We start from the raw sequence: 15,503 nt of genomic DNA on the forward strand, positions 1-15,503 counted from the left end.
CAAGAGACTTAGGGGGTCCTGGAGATCCCTTCCATCTCCTAGTGTCCAAATCGCCAATCTCTTTCAGTGTAGGGCTACTATATGGGTTCATCAAGGCCTCTTGGTATCATAATACGAAGAAGGACAAAAATATGATCCATTAACCAAAGGAATATGATGAAGGACGATATATTGAAGTGCTAATAATAATTCTGATTAAAAATAAATAATAAATAAAGTTCATTGAATGGAGAGTCAAGGAGTTAGCCAGTGAAACAGCAGTAACATCGAAGATACCATGTGGCCGCATAAAATAGACATGGTGCGCCACGCCAACTACTAGTTTTGATGAGGACCTCAAAAAGTTAAAACACAAAGTTCACTGAAGCAATTATTAAACGCAAATCGCACATGTTATATTCTTCAAATAGATCTTCTTTTCCAGAGCTTATATGAGGCAGATGATGTGTGTGCAATGGCCATCCAATGCATGGCCTGTTGGAAAACACCAGTAGGTAGAGCAGAAGTGGCAGCCTCCAGCATTTCAGGATGACCACTAGGCTAAGAACCCGCACAATAGGTAGGCATACAAAAGATATCAACAAGGAAAAATGATAGCATGTGATTACTGAGCTACGATGCATGGACATGCGAGAAAGCAACCGTATCCTGTATCTGACACGTTGAGGATACGGATACGCGGATGATACGCGTTCGATACGTATTGGAGTGAAAGGATACGTTTGGGACTGATGAGATACGCGTATCGTATTGTCCAGATACGTGTATCCTACTTTTCGGATACATTTGAAACTGAAATAGAAGGATAATCAGAAAAAAAATCACAAAAAATCCGCATAGAATCGTGATTGATCGAACTTAGTTAACTGAAATCACTCTAAAATCAAAGGATAATCAGAAAAAAAATAAAATTCGGATTTACCTCTCAGAAATCACTCTGCTTGGGAGACTTTCACGAATCCCCATTGACCGTCATCTGCAACTGTTCCGTGACCCGTCGTCTCCATCTGCAACTGCGCCGTCGTCTCCCTCTTCTTCGTCTACAACTGCTCCGTCGTCTCCTTCGTCTGTCTGCAACTCCTGGTGAGTCGTAACCGGTAAGCTTTAGTTGTTTTTTCACCAGTCTCTCAGCTTTACTGATTCTACCCATTCGAAGACAATAATATTAAAACCCAATGGAAGACAATCTGATTCCCCTAGGAAAAGAATATAATATTATAGTACCCACTACCCATCCATTCCACTACCCGCATAGTCCATTCAAATCTGACAACTTTGGCTTTTCTGTTTTTAACTTTTTATGTTATTATAATATTATTGTATTTTGCATATTATAGTATATTATTGTGTAGTGGTATGGATATTTAGATTATAATAACTTTGTCTTTACAGTGGATTAACTCTTACTTTTTATATGTTTGTTGATTTAGGAAAATGAATCACCCTAATAATCATGCAAATGATATTGCTAATCCGGATGATAATGCTAATCTGGATGAGATTGTTGAAAATGATCATACTCCGTTGTGGAAGTATGTCAAAAAGCTCGAAAAAGTGGGAAAAAAAGGAGGAGGGAATGCTGAATTCAAATGCAATTATTGTCAGAAAACTTACAAAGGATCATACTCTAGGGTCAGGTTTCATTTGTTAAAAATGGGTGGAAACGGGGTCGCACCTTGCAGCAAGGTTACTGATGAAAATCTTGCAGAAATGAAAAAGTTAATTCGGGGGTGTGAATATAAGCTGAAGAGTTCTGCTCCTAAGAATGTTTCTTTGCCCAACACTGGTTCTTTTTGTTATGATCAACCTGAAGTGAAGCTTGATCCAAAGAAGAGAAAAGGAATAAGTGGGCCTCTTAGTAAAGCTTTTAACAAGGAAGCTCGAGATCAATGTGATGCTGAAGTCGCAAGGATGTTTTATACAGGTGGCTTATCATTTAACCTTGCAAGAAATCCGCATTATCGAAACTCAGATGTTCGAGCTTCTACACTTCCAGGGTATGTTCCACCAGGTTACAATGCACTAAGAACCACTCTTCTGCAACAAGAGAAGAGTCACATTGAGCAATGCCTCCAGCCAATCAAGCGCACAAGGAGCACTAAAGGTGTAAGTTTGTGCAGTGATGGGTGGACAGATGCACAAAGGAGACCACTTATTAATATTATGGCAACTTGTGAAAGTGGGCCTATGTTCTTGAGGGCAATTAATTGTGAAGGTGAATATAAAGACAAGTATTGTATTGCCAACTTCCTTACAGAAGCTATTAAAGAAATTGGTCATGAAAATGTTGTTCAAGTGATCACTGACAATGCTCCTGTCTGTAGAGCTGCTGGGTTACTTATTGAGGCCCACTATCCCCATATCTTTTGGACACCCTGTGTTGTTCATACTCTTAATCTTGCTTTGAAGAGTATATGCTCTCCGAAACAAACAGATGTTTCGTATGATGACTGCAATTGGATTTCAACTATTGCAAGTGATGTTTGGTCCATAAAATTTTTTATTATGAACCATAGCATGAGATTGTCTATGTTTAATGAACATTGCAAACTAAAGTTGCTCTCCATTGCCGAAACAAGGTTTGTTTTCTCCACTTTTTTTCCTTTTTTTTTCTTATTCAATTATGAGCTATCCTAATTATTAAATTTTTCAGATTTGCTTCCACACTTGTGATGCTTAGAAGATTTAAGGAAGTAAAGGAAGGTTTACAACAAATGGTGATTAGCCCGAATTGGGCTTTGTACAAAGAAGATGATTTGGTTAAAGCAATGACGGTGAAGCAAAAAATATTGGATGAGTACTTTTGGGAGAAGATTGATTATATTCTTTTCTTTATAGCTCCAATATATGAGGTTATTAGAATGGCTGACACAGATAAACCTTGTCTTCATTTGGTGTATAAGTGGTGGGATGCTATGATTGAAAAGGTGAAAGCTGCTATCTACAGGAATGAGCGCAAGGCATTACATGAAAAAAGCAGCTTTTTTGATGCGGTGTATCGCATTTTATTAGAGCGATGGACTAAAAGTAGCACACCACTTCATTGTTTGGCGCATTCATTAAATCCAAGGTAATGATTTTGCTAATATCCTTATAAACTCTTCCAAAATTAATCTTTAGCTTTATGATTATATTTTTAAAGTGCTATTTCTTTTATTTTAGGTATTATAGTTCATAATGGCTCCAAGAAGACCCTAGTCGGGTTGCTCCACACCGAGATGTTGAGCTTACAACTGAAAGGAAAAAGTGTTTTGAGAGATACTTTTCCAATGAGGAAATTAGAAGAAGTATCAATGTGGAGTATGCCTCTTTCTCTATGTGCTTGAATGACTTTGGAGCTATTGATTCTATGAATGATAGGTTTCATTTGGAACCAGTAATGTGGTGGATTGTCCTTGGAGCTTCTACACCTAGTCTCCAATCCATAGCGTTGAAGCTACTTGGACAACCTTGTTCCTCCTCTTGTTGTGAAAGAAATTGGAGCACTTACAGTTTTATTCACTCTCTAAGAAGGAACAAGATTACACCACAAAGAGCCGAGGATTTGGTATTTGTGCATAATAATCTTCGTCTTTTATCAAGGAATAGCGCAACCTACAAAGAAGGTATTAGTCAATTGTGGGATGTTGGAGGAGATGGCTTTGAAAACTTGGGTGAAGAAAGTGTCGGGATGCTTGATATTGCTAACCTTTCACTTGATGAACCGTCATTGGAGACTACTTTGATTACTGGAGGAGACATCATGAACGTGGAAGTTGAATGAGACTTTTTTTTTTTTGTTAATTTCATTTGGACGTTCTTTTTACTTTTTCAAGTTTTAAGACTAATTGCTTGTTGGATGGACTATCTTTCTAACAGTTTAGAGTTTATTGAATAATAAATTTGAATGCTTATTTTATAATGTTTTAGATATATTTTTATTTATTTATTTATTTATTTATACATATTTTTAATTGCCGTATCCTTGACGTATCATATCCTCGTTTTTTGAAATTTGACGTATCCCCGTGTCGTATCGTGTCGTATCCCCGTATCCGTGTCCGTGTCCATGCATCATAGTTACTGAGAAACCAAATTTGAAATTGCAATCTCCCGCCAGAACCAACTGTCAAGGTCAGATGCGATGGTCAAGTTGGAGGCTCGACTGAAAGTTCTCAACAGTCCAATCCTTTGGCTGTTGAATGTGTTTGAATTTGATTAGTTTGTTTTAGTTTAAAATGATTGTATTATCTGTTAAATTATCTTGGTTCATTTTGAAGAGTTTGTTCTTCACTTAAACTCCACCTGTAATATAACAGAGCCGAGCCTCATTTTTTTCCTTAACAGTAGGCATTGATGGCGACTGTGAGCGTCACTAGTAGTCCGATGAGCTTCGTCGCCTTGACGAATAGAGGCACTACCGCCATTTTTTATTGAAACAGCCCAAGCTCGGACTGAGCATTATTTAACTTTTTTTTTTTGGGTAAATCGAAACTGCACCAGGGCAAAGCCAAAGAACAAAAGGAAAGCCCACAACTAGGACTAACAAAGTTACAAACCAAAAAAGAGAACCAAGATTGGAGTGAAACAAGGCCAAAGAACGACACAAACAACAGCTTTATGTCGCCCTAACTCCCTCCATCAAAGACTCGACTTAATGTCGGCAAGGTAAATCATCATTGTTCAAAATATGTACAATCGAAGATGGGGGTCTGTCGACCCAAGTATAGTTGCTCATCTCTGAATTCTTCACAGACGCAAGTCTATCAGCCACCAAATTAGCGGATCTAGGAATCCAAGACCATTTGCACTGTTGGAAGGATCCTCTCATCGTTAATGCTTAGCTGAGCACAGGAACCGTCTGCCATCTGCCCTGATAAATAGAATTACATAAACTGGAGACAACTTCCTTGGAATCTGATTGATGTAAGACAAATATAAACATATGTATGTCCTAATACCACCAATCACAAGTTAACCAATTGAATTATCAGAAACTAATAACAAGATATATATCTAGACCAAACATGCTTATGAGAAAATACTGAAACTTGCATAGCAACTGACCTGCAGAACCCGAGATTGAAGACGACGCCATTGCAACTCTTCGAATAGGTTTAATCTTCTCCTCTTTAACAAAACGCAAGTACTCACCGAACAATAGGTATTCGGAACAAGATGAGTTAATTCTTGTAAGATCAGTGACTAAACATATATATAGCAGTGTTCCAAGTATTCTCCTATTAGAATTCTTATGGAACTCAAACAGCTAAACCATATCACAATATGAATTAATTAGACTCCTGATACTGAGTCATATCCCACATAGAATTGGTATACCATACTCTCTCATAATTCTATAACAAATAGGATTTATCAAAAGGCTCATTAACATGACTTTTCCAAACAAAGATTTATACAATCCGGCTCTAAATGTTTGTCTCATACTCATACTCTTACATTCTCCCACTTGAGTATGAAATATGACTAACAGCCTTATAAATCATGGAAGTGATCACCAAGTCCAAGTTAACCGAAAGCTCATTATCACATACAACCTTACCTAAGCATTTTAAAGCATGGAACTGATGAGTTTCTTCTGTCCATTACAGAATTAGCCCAGCAATCACAACATACCTAATCTGCAATTTGTAAACATGTGAACTAAAATGTGCAGTAATGTGAAAACACATTACTCCCACTCATATAACCCAATCTTGACACAATAAAGCCATGATCACATTTGATAACTAAAATTTATCAATACCAACAGTATAATCAATAGTCCCGAAAGTATGCTTCAACAAAATCACAAAATGATTTTCTAGCAAACCAAACTATCTCATATATAAAATTTGTTTTCTAGTACAAGTTAATCCCATATGGAAAAACTGAAAACCCTTTATTGAAAATAGCCAACAATAAACTACCTGAGGAGATTAAACTCAATCAAAATAAAACTAACTCAGCTTGCAGAACCGCAACTTCAACATCTATGTAGAGCAATGAAATATCAAACAGCAACCTTTATGATTCACTCCCACTTGTCAAAAGACTCTAACACCCCCATTCGAATAACATGTCCCTTAAAAACATTATTAGGGAGTGCTTTAGACAAGGGATCTGCAATCATCAAGTTGGTTGACAAAAACTGAATTTCGATTTCCCCCTTCTTTACCATTTCTCTAACTTTAAGAAACTTCACATCCATCAATCTTGAAGCTGACGTTCTTTTGTTATTCTTTGAGAAAAACACTGCTGCAGAATTGTCACAAAACATTCTTAAAGGCCTCTTCACAGAATCAACAATCCTCATTTCAGCAACAAAATTTCTAAGCCAAACTGCTTGTTTCATTCCCTTAAAACATGTTACGAACTCAGCTTCCATTGTAGAAGTTGACACAATTGTCTGTTTGGCACTTTTCCATGAAATAGCACCCCCTTTCATCATGAAAATATAACCTCCAGTTGACTTCCTTTCATCCAAATCTCCAGCAAGATCTGAATCAGTATAGCCAATGATCTCTAGACAATCCTCTCTACCATACATCAGCATGAATTCTTTCGTTCTCTGCAAATACCTCAAAATTTTCTTTGCAGTTATCCAATGAGATTCACCTGGATTTGATTGAAATCTGCCTAGCAAACCAACTATGAATGCCAAGTCAGGCCTAGTACATATGTTTGCATACATAAGACTTCCAACCAATGAAGCATATGGCCTCATCTTCATCGATTCAATCTCATGCTCAGATTTAGGACATTGATCTCGAGAGAACTTATCACCTTTGTTTACTGGGACATCTGCCTTATTACAGCTTTCCATATTAAACCTACTAAGGACCCTTTCAATGTAACCCTTCTGAGACAAGCCAAGCAATTTTTTCTGTCTATCCCTCACTATTTCAATTCCAAGCACATAATGAGCTTCTCCCAAATCCTTCATCTCAAAATTGGTGCTCAGAATTTTCTTGGTTTCCACAAGTAACTGCAAATCTGAGCTTGCAAGCAAAATGTCATCAACATATAGAATTAGGAAGATAAAGTTCGATCCCTTAAACTTAAGATAGATGCAGTCATCCATCTTATTTTCAATAAAGCCATGGGATGTGATTACTTGATCAAACTTAAGAAACCATTGTCTTGAAGCCTGCTTAAGTCCATAGATTGACTTATTAAGCTTGCAGACCATCTTTTCTTTCCCCCTTTCAATAAATCTAAGAGGTTGAATCATGTGAATATCTTCTTGCAAGTCTCCATTCAAGAAAGCAGTTTTTACATCCATCTGGTGTAATTCCAGGTCAAAATGTGATGTCAAGGCCATAATTACCCGCATCGAGTATTTGGAAGAAACTGGTGAGAATGTGTCATTATAGTCTACACCCTCCCTTTGATTGAACCCCTTTGCTACTAAATGTGCCTTATATCTCTCAACTCTGCCAGCAGCATCTCGTTTTGTCTTGTATACCCATTTACACCCAATAGGCTTGATATTGGATGAGGAATTCACCAGTGTCCACACATTATTCTTGGTCATCGATTCTAACTCCTCTTCCATAGCTTTCTGCCATAGGATGACTTGAGAACTTTGAACAGCTTGTTGATAAGTCACAGGATCATCAATATCCCCAATATCAAACTTAGATTCTTGGAGATAGACAAAATCTGCAGAAATGGCCGGTTTTTTAAATTTGGTAGATTTCCGTAAGGGCTGTTGATCAACCAATTGATCTGTGCTTTGATCATTTGATGAGTCTACCAATGTTGGAGAAATATTTATAGGTTGATCCAAAAGTTGATATTCAGCAGCAACTTCAGCAGTGTCAGTTCCAAGCATTCCTTTATCTAAATCAGTGATTGATGTAGAACGTCTTGGTAACACAGAGGCATAATTATAATCCATGGAAGATAGCGGTGTCGGTGGGGCTGGGGCTCCATACCACTAAGCAGCACCTGAAGCACAACCCCCACGTCTATGTGAAGAATGAACGGAGAGAGACGCTGCTGGAGGTGGTGGAGCCGGAGCGCGTGGTGGCGAAGTCTGACAAGTTCGTTAAAAATTCATTTTTCAGGAAGGTGGCGCATGTTCAGGAGTTTGACGACTATAACCACGCCGTTCAGGATCCGATTCGGAAAGATGTTTTCACTTATAAACCCGACCCACCCCGTTCCTGAGCCTAGACTGTCAAGGACGTCGGAGCTGTGGGGGGTTGCTGTAAAGTGGGGTTCTGAATTTAAGTTCAGTTCTTCTGAGGAATGGTGCCAGACGTGTAAACCCATGTGTACTGGGACTGGTGTGCTTTTGCTGGTGTGATTCTTGGGTGTTTTGTGGGAACAAGGAGGCTTGCAGCTCCAAATTTGGTGAGAATGGAGCTTGATCTTTCACCCAAGTTAGTCAAGAAGGTGTACGGCGGCGATGACGAGTCCTACTTTGCCTGGTCCCTGTCGGAGCTTCCCATGCTCCGTGAAGGTAACATCGGCAAGTTGATCTTACTGGAGTAAGAAAAAAAAAAGATATGAGAATAATGGACAGGAAGCAGAAAGCAAGCATGGCTGCCCACCCACTCCATTGTCTAAAAAGAGGGTGCGCTGTCTACCATCCACATGCAAAAGCAAGGAATAAGGGGAAGCTTTGCTTTGCGAGAGCACATGGGAAAGCAAAAGCAAAGTAGGAAAGCAAAAGCAAAAGCAAAAGCCAAAAAAAAAAAGGAAATGGCATTATTCCTTTGTCTGTCATCTGCCAAAAGAAAGAAAAATAAAGAGAAAGGAAAAGGTAAAACGTTCAGTAGGCACAATACGCACATGGAAAAAGATCTGCAGCAACCTAGTACGCAGTAAGTGCAGTACGCACCAACGATTTGCAACTGTTGAAGCTTTTGTGTCGAAACCTTTGTTTTGAATGATGTAATTTATTTTTCTTATCTCTCGCAGATATCTGTATAACCCCATTAGAGGGTTAAAAAAAACGTCAAGCCCAAAATAATGGGCTAGAGTGTTATGTGGAGGGCGAAGGTCCATAGGCCCAAAAGAGTCAGGCCCTCTATTATCACCAACCAGGTGATCAAAAGTATGTCCAGTACTACAAAAAATTATTCGGCAACCTGCCGCTATTATCACCAACCAGGTGATTAAAAGTACACCCAGTATTCCAAAATTATTCGGCAGCCTGCTGCTATTATCACCAACCAGGTGATCAAAAGTACGTCCAGTACTCCAAAATTATACATGAGCATCACTCATGTCATTCATACATAAATATTCATGAGCATCACTCATGTCAACATCCATGAGCATCACTCATGTCAATCATACATAAACATTCATGAGCATCACTCATGACATTCATACATAAACATTCATGAACATCATTCATGTCAACATTCATAAGCATCACTCATGTTAACATCCCTGAGCATCACTCATGTCAATCAACATAAACATTCATGAGCATCACTCATGTCAATCAGCTTCATTTATAGAGCTCTAGCTTCAAAAGCTTCATTTACAGAGCTCTAGCTTCAAAGCTTCAAATTGCAAAGCTTCACCTACAAAGCTTCAGTGCATGGTCTACAAAGACCGCATCCGAACAACCGTCATTTCAACCCATACATGGATTGAATTTGAAGTCTCCAGCCAATAACCTCTATTGACCGAAGATTTAAGAGACTACATTATGTACCATATATTGGGCCTCAACTGGGCCTCATGAAAAAAACTTGGGGGACTTAGCCCATTATTTATGTACTAAGGAGCGAACCCTTATTCTATAAAAGGGACTCCCTCACTTTCATTAGAGAGCACCCATTATTCATGTACTGATGAGCGATCCCTTATTTTATAAAAGGGACTCCCTCACCTTCATTAGAGAGCATTGCCGCCAGCTGAGCAACTGTCTCACCGCGAGCATCACTCCTAACCCATCACTTATGTATTGAGGAACGAGCCCTTATTCTATAAAAGGGACTCCTTCACCATCATTAGAGAGCATCGCCGCCTACTGAGCAACTGCCTCGCCACGAGCATCAACTCTAGCCCATCACTTATGTATTGAGGAGCGAGCCCTTATTCTATAAAAGGGACTCCCTCATCTTCAACACCACAAGTCGAGCCAACCAAAGCAAACATAAACCACAAACCGAGCAGCTTCGCAACATGCGCTACTTCTAGTTGAGCATCACTTCAGATTGAGCACCACCTCATATCGAGCATCAGTTCAAGACAAACATCTAGTTACTTCGGCCCATACATGGACTGAATTTCAAGTCTCCAGCCAAAAGACTCTCTTAACTAAAGACTTGGGGGACAGATTATGTACCATATATTGGGCCTCATGAAAAATACTTGGTGGAATTAGCCCATTATTTATGTACTGATGAGCGAGCCCTTATTCTATAAAAGGGACTCCCCCACTTTCATTAGAGAGCACCCATTATTCATGTACTGAAAAGCGAGCCCTTATTTTATAAAAGGGACTCCCTCACCTTCATTAGAGAGCATCGCCGCCAGCTGAGCAACCGCCTCGTCACGAGCATCACTCCTAACCCATCACTTATGTATTGAGGAGCGAGCCCTTATTATATAAAAGGGACTCCCTCACCATCATTAGAGAGCATCGCCGCCTGCTGAGCAACCGCTTCGCCCCGAGCATCAACTCTAGCCCATCACTTATGTATTGAGGAGCGAGCCCTTATTCTATAAAAGGGACTCCTTCACCTTCAACGCCACAAGCGAGCCAACCAAAGCAAACATAAACCACAAACCGAGCAGCCTCGCAACATGTGCTACTTCTAGTTGAGCATCACTTCAGATTGAGCACCGCCTCATATTGAGCATCAGTTCAAGACAAACATCTAGTTACTTCAGCCCACACATAGACTGAATTTCAAGTCTCCAGCCAAAAGACTCTCTTGACTGAAGACTTAGGGGACTACTGTTTGTACCATACTTAGGGCCTTCGTATTTAGACCTCGTATAAATACTCGGGGGACTCAAATGTAATTATGTAATAAATGGAGGGGCACATATGTAATAAGTCAAGAGCTTTTAGTCTATAAAAGGGACTCCTCACCCTCATAAAGGGAATGCCTGAGATCCCCAAAGCCTCACTCTCATATTTAAAGCTCTATCTCATTCACAATCCTCTCACAAACAGAGAAATACAATATCAGTGTGGACGTAGCCCAAACATTGGGGTGAACCAAGATACATCTTGTGTTCTTTACTTTCTTGCAGATTCACGGTCGAATTTACGTTGTTCCAATACCCCTCCGGTTTTGTGCATCAACAAAAGAAAATAACCAATTTTGAAAAGTATCGATTTCAGTCCTATTCACCTTATAATTGAGTTGACTACCAAACCAAACAGGTTCCACACATGGGCATATCAATAACATATGTTCCACTAATTCATCTTCCTGCTTACATATAAGGCAAGTTGGAGAAATGGCCACATGTCTTTTAGAGAGATCTTACTTGGTTGCAAGAGCTTAATGGAGAATACACCACATAAACATTCTGATCTTTGGCAAGGCTTCCAGCTTCCAAATACACTTCCAGACTTGTTTATTTATTGATGCAAGTAAGGATGATCGTCTATGCCGAAGAGGAGCTTCCCCGCTATGTAGCCAATGATAACATGACTTAATAGTATACGTGCCACTCTTCTCAGAAGGCCAAATAAATATATCGGCACAAGAAGGATCTCCTATTTATACTTCTTTTATCTGATCCATCTCCTATTGAGAAACATAAGAACTAATAGGTTGAAAATCCCAATCATGAGAGAGTGACCGAATTATAGAGGCAACATAATGATTCCAGTTTATACTGGAGGACTCCAAAGGAGTGGGATGTCCATTTGGCAAACAAGGAGCCCAACAATCCACCCAAAGCCTAACATTTCTTCCATTCATCACCTGCCAATGAGCACCTCGCAGAAGAATCTCATGCCTTTCAAGAATACTGGCCCAAGCCCACGATGCTCTACCCCCTTTTTTAGCCTCCAAAAATGAGGAATGTGGGAAATATCTTGCTTTCATAAATCTGACCCATAAAGAATCAGGCTCCATCAACATTCTCCAACATTGTTTTGCCAACAAAGCAACATTAAACTCTTGTAAATTTCTAAATCCCAGCCTGCCTGCATGTTTCGGCAAGCCAATGACATCCCAGCTAACCCAATGAATCTTCTTCATTATTTTGTCCCCACAAAAAACTAGCATACAAGAAATCCAAATCCTTACAAATAATGGTAGGAAATTTGAAAATATTCATGGGATAAACTGGAACAGCTTGGGCAACAGCTTTAATTAGAACTTCCTTACCTGCATGCGACAATAATTTTTGTTTCCACCCATTAACCTTATTCAATACCCTCTCTTTAATATACCCCAATGCATGCCGTTTAGACCTACCCCAAATTGTTGGCGGACCCAAATAAGTCCTAGGGTTATCAACAATTGGCATTCCAAGTATTTCACCCATCTCCTTCATAATTGTCTTCAGAGAATTGGCACTTAAATAAACACTTGACTTGTTAAGACTAACCTATTGTCCCGAGGTAGCACAATAAGCTTGTAAGATCTCAAAAATATTACGGCAATTTTGTTGAGTGGCCTGTAGAAAGAGCAACTTGTCATTCGCAAAGAACATATGTGATATGCATGGACTAGATGAACTAATTTTAATACCGCTAAGATAATCTAGATCCATCGCTTTTTGAATGAGCAAAGAGAGGACATCACTTACAAACAAAAATAGGTTAGGAGAGAGAGGATCCCCTTGACGAAGTCCCAAGAGGGTAGAAATTTTCTGCCAGGCCTTCCATTAATGATAATAGAGAAATCGATAGTAACCACACATTTCATAATTAAATTCACCCATCTCTTATCAAACCCCATTTTGATCATAACTGCCTCCAAAAAATCCCACTCCACACGATTATAAGCCTTATTCATATCCAGCTTAATACCCAACTCGAATTTTCTTTTTGTCCTCCTTAGTTTCATGAAATGGAAGATTTCATGGGCAATTAATATATTGTCTTGAATTTGTCGGCCTGCTACAAAAGCATTCTGCATAGGAGAAATTAAAGTGGGTAAGAAAGGTTTAAGGCGATTAGCAAGAATTTTTTACAGTACCTTGTAAGACAAGTTACATAGGCTAATAGGCCTAAATTGTGCCCCGGTCTCTGGAGTTGGCACCTTGGGAATAAGAACAAATTGTGTGGAATTTAACTTTTTAAGGCTAATCTCTCCATTTATAAAATCATTGGCAATTCCTCTAATCTCATGTGAGATCACATCCCAATAGCATTGATAAAATATCCCTGAGAATTCATCCGGCCCCAGAGCTTTCAGACGAGCATTATATAACTAAGTAGTAACTGTTCCCTTAGATATGAAATCGAAAAGCTTATTGTTTATTTTTACGGTAGGTGCCGTACACGTGGCATCCAACGTTAACTGTGTGGGTTGTGTTATTGGGCCTTCGGTTCTCAACATGAAGGTGGTTCTCAACATGAAGGTGATGGACCAAGCTTGCCCAGTTACAAGCTGTGGAAAAGCCCATTAAGGGCAAGCCCATGTTTTTTAAAATTCTTATAATTGTATACCTTAGGGATGCAGGCAGGGTGTGATGGTGTTCTCTTTCAAGACGTCAAGTAGTTAATTAAGTATTGAGTACCACCGTCAACTTAATTTTTTTTTTTTGAACAAACGATAGTATTTGTACTAAAGGGGTGGGGGAGTGGGGGAGTAGGCTAAGCCTTACAATGGGCTTGCCATAATAATGTGGTTCAATTTCGCATTTTTAGAAAATCGAACCTAAGACCTCTCACTTACAAATAAAAAAGAATACCACTATACCGTAGTATAAGTGGCAACCTCAACTTAATTATAAGTGTAGAGAAAATCAGATAGACATTTGTTGGGTTATAACAATTGGCTTATGTATATATGAAAATTTTGAAAGCAATGAATCAATGTGGGGACACGTGTGAATGGAGATATACTTCCGGACTCATCTTTATTAGAAAATGTGTTAGTTTTGTATGTCTAAACATAATTTTTGTAAAATTATAAGATACAAGTTTTATCAATACATGTTTTGTTGTTACAGTTTGACACATGTGTATAAAATTTTCATTTTTTTGTTTTCATAAGTAATGTGACCCCACTTAGTGGGAAAAGGCTTTGTTGTTGTTGTTGTTGTTTTCATAAGTAATGTCAATATATGTTTGTTAAGTTGTAAGAGGAAATGACTTCTTAGCTATATTATAACATATTTACTAATCTGTAATCAAAATTGAATTGAATGAGAATTGAGAATTGAGGAGGAACTAGATTGATGAAGAGTTAGAATATAGATTCTTTTTAAAGTTGTTTACTGAACAATCTAAAAACAGAATAAGAATGATACTAATTCTATATAAGTTTTATTAGTTCACATGAATCAGGAAGGAAACGAATTTGATTACTAAATTTTAGAAATAATGGACAGACTTGAAATTTTAAAAATAATGTGAAGACCTAATAGGTAAAAAAAATGATGAATTTCTTATTAATTACTTGTTTTCTAGGAATCAGAATACAACACCCCAAAGAGTATTTCTCTATAATTAAGAGTTGAGTTCCTTATTTTGTGTGAAAATCCTTAATTCCTCCTTAATTAATAATCACAAAAATAATATGTAATCAGAATCTAACTTGTTCTTTTGAATAGGATTACCAATCAGTAAACGTGTCAAACAAAACTAAGTAATGCTCATTTTTAATAGCATTTCATGAGTGGGAGCCTGCACTAGCAAAAAAGAAATGGATGAGGAAATTTGTACACTAGCCAAAATTTGGGCCATGTATAAAAATTTTACCAACCATTATAACTTTCATTATTGTATACCAAACTTGACATAAAATACTACAATACCTTTTGTTTAAGTAAAATAATTATGAAATTATATTTTTTCCAATGTGTAGTCTTTCAATGTTTTCACACACGAACCACAACCACTGAATGATCTCTCTCTGTCTGTGCGTGTTTTCATCGATTTGTATCTATGTTTATCTCTTGGTTTTGTATACAATATAATACATCAATGCCTTCTGTTGACCCTAAAAACTACCAAGCCTATGTGGTGCGCATGCCGAGTAACTAATGAGCTAATTACGTCATTCGGTTGATGCGAGGCGTGCCAACTTGTCGGCCGAGCTCGCCTGAGGAGTAAAATATGTTGATGTTGCGTTGGGTGCACTGCTGACTTCTCGATCTTGCGATTGCGGCCGAGGAAGGAATATTCTCGGCCTTCGGGTTCTAGAGCCTGAAGACAAGGTTGCTAGTTCTACAAAGTTCACAAATCGTAAGGGTATAAGCACACCGAATCGACACCAAAGTATAGGGGTACAGATACTCAAAACAAATATATGTCTTGATGGTAAATGTGGTTCGTCGTCAGAATGCCGAACACTAAAGCTTACTTGTGAGTATCCAATCATAAAACAACTTGGCATTCAATGTGCCGAGCCCTA

The 15,503-nt window shown here is 38.5% G+C and overlaps 1 protein-coding gene and 1 long non-coding RNA gene across 2 annotated transcripts; one reads left to right on the forward strand and one right to left on the reverse strand.

The window, feature by feature from the left end:
- Positions 1 to 202: 202 nt before the first annotated feature.
- LOC114824460 (uncharacterized) lies at positions 203 to 1,057 on the reverse strand. The gene is made up of 2 exons (XR_003772783.2): positions 923 to 1,057; positions 203 to 792 (listed from the first exon to the last, which is right to left on the reverse strand). It is a non-coding gene; the product is annotated as an uncharacterized lncRNA (long non-coding RNA).
- On the forward strand, positions 976 to 3,109 carry LOC139191015 (uncharacterized). The gene is made up of 3 exons (XM_070811520.1): positions 976 to 1,083; positions 1,431 to 2,579; positions 2,654 to 3,109. The coding sequence occupies exons 2-3, from the start codon at positions 1,435 to 1,437 to the stop codon at positions 3,072 to 3,074; spliced, it is 1,566 nt and encodes a 521-aa protein (XP_070667621.1). The 5' UTR covers positions 976 to 1,083; positions 1,431 to 1,434; the 3' UTR covers positions 3,075 to 3,109.
- Positions 3,110 to 15,503: the final 12,394 nt, after the last annotated feature.

The sequence above is a fragment of the Malus domestica genome, chromosome 13 (genome assembly GCF_042453785.1).
Source record: "Malus domestica chromosome 13, GDT2T_hap1".
Classification (NCBI taxonomy): Eukaryota; Viridiplantae; Streptophyta; class Magnoliopsida; order Rosales; family Rosaceae; genus Malus; species Malus domestica.

What these genes read in the sequence shown, in the direction of transcription:
- LOC139191015 (XM_070811520.1), top strand. Translation starts at nt 1,435, where the DNA reads ATGAATCACCCTAATAATCATGCAAATGATATTGCTAATCCGGATGAT. An exon ending in CTCTCCATTGCCGAAACAAG is followed by an intron (nt 2,580 to 2,653) that starts GTTTGTTTTCTC and finishes TAAATTTTTCAG; the next exon opens with ATTTGCTTCCACACTTGTGA.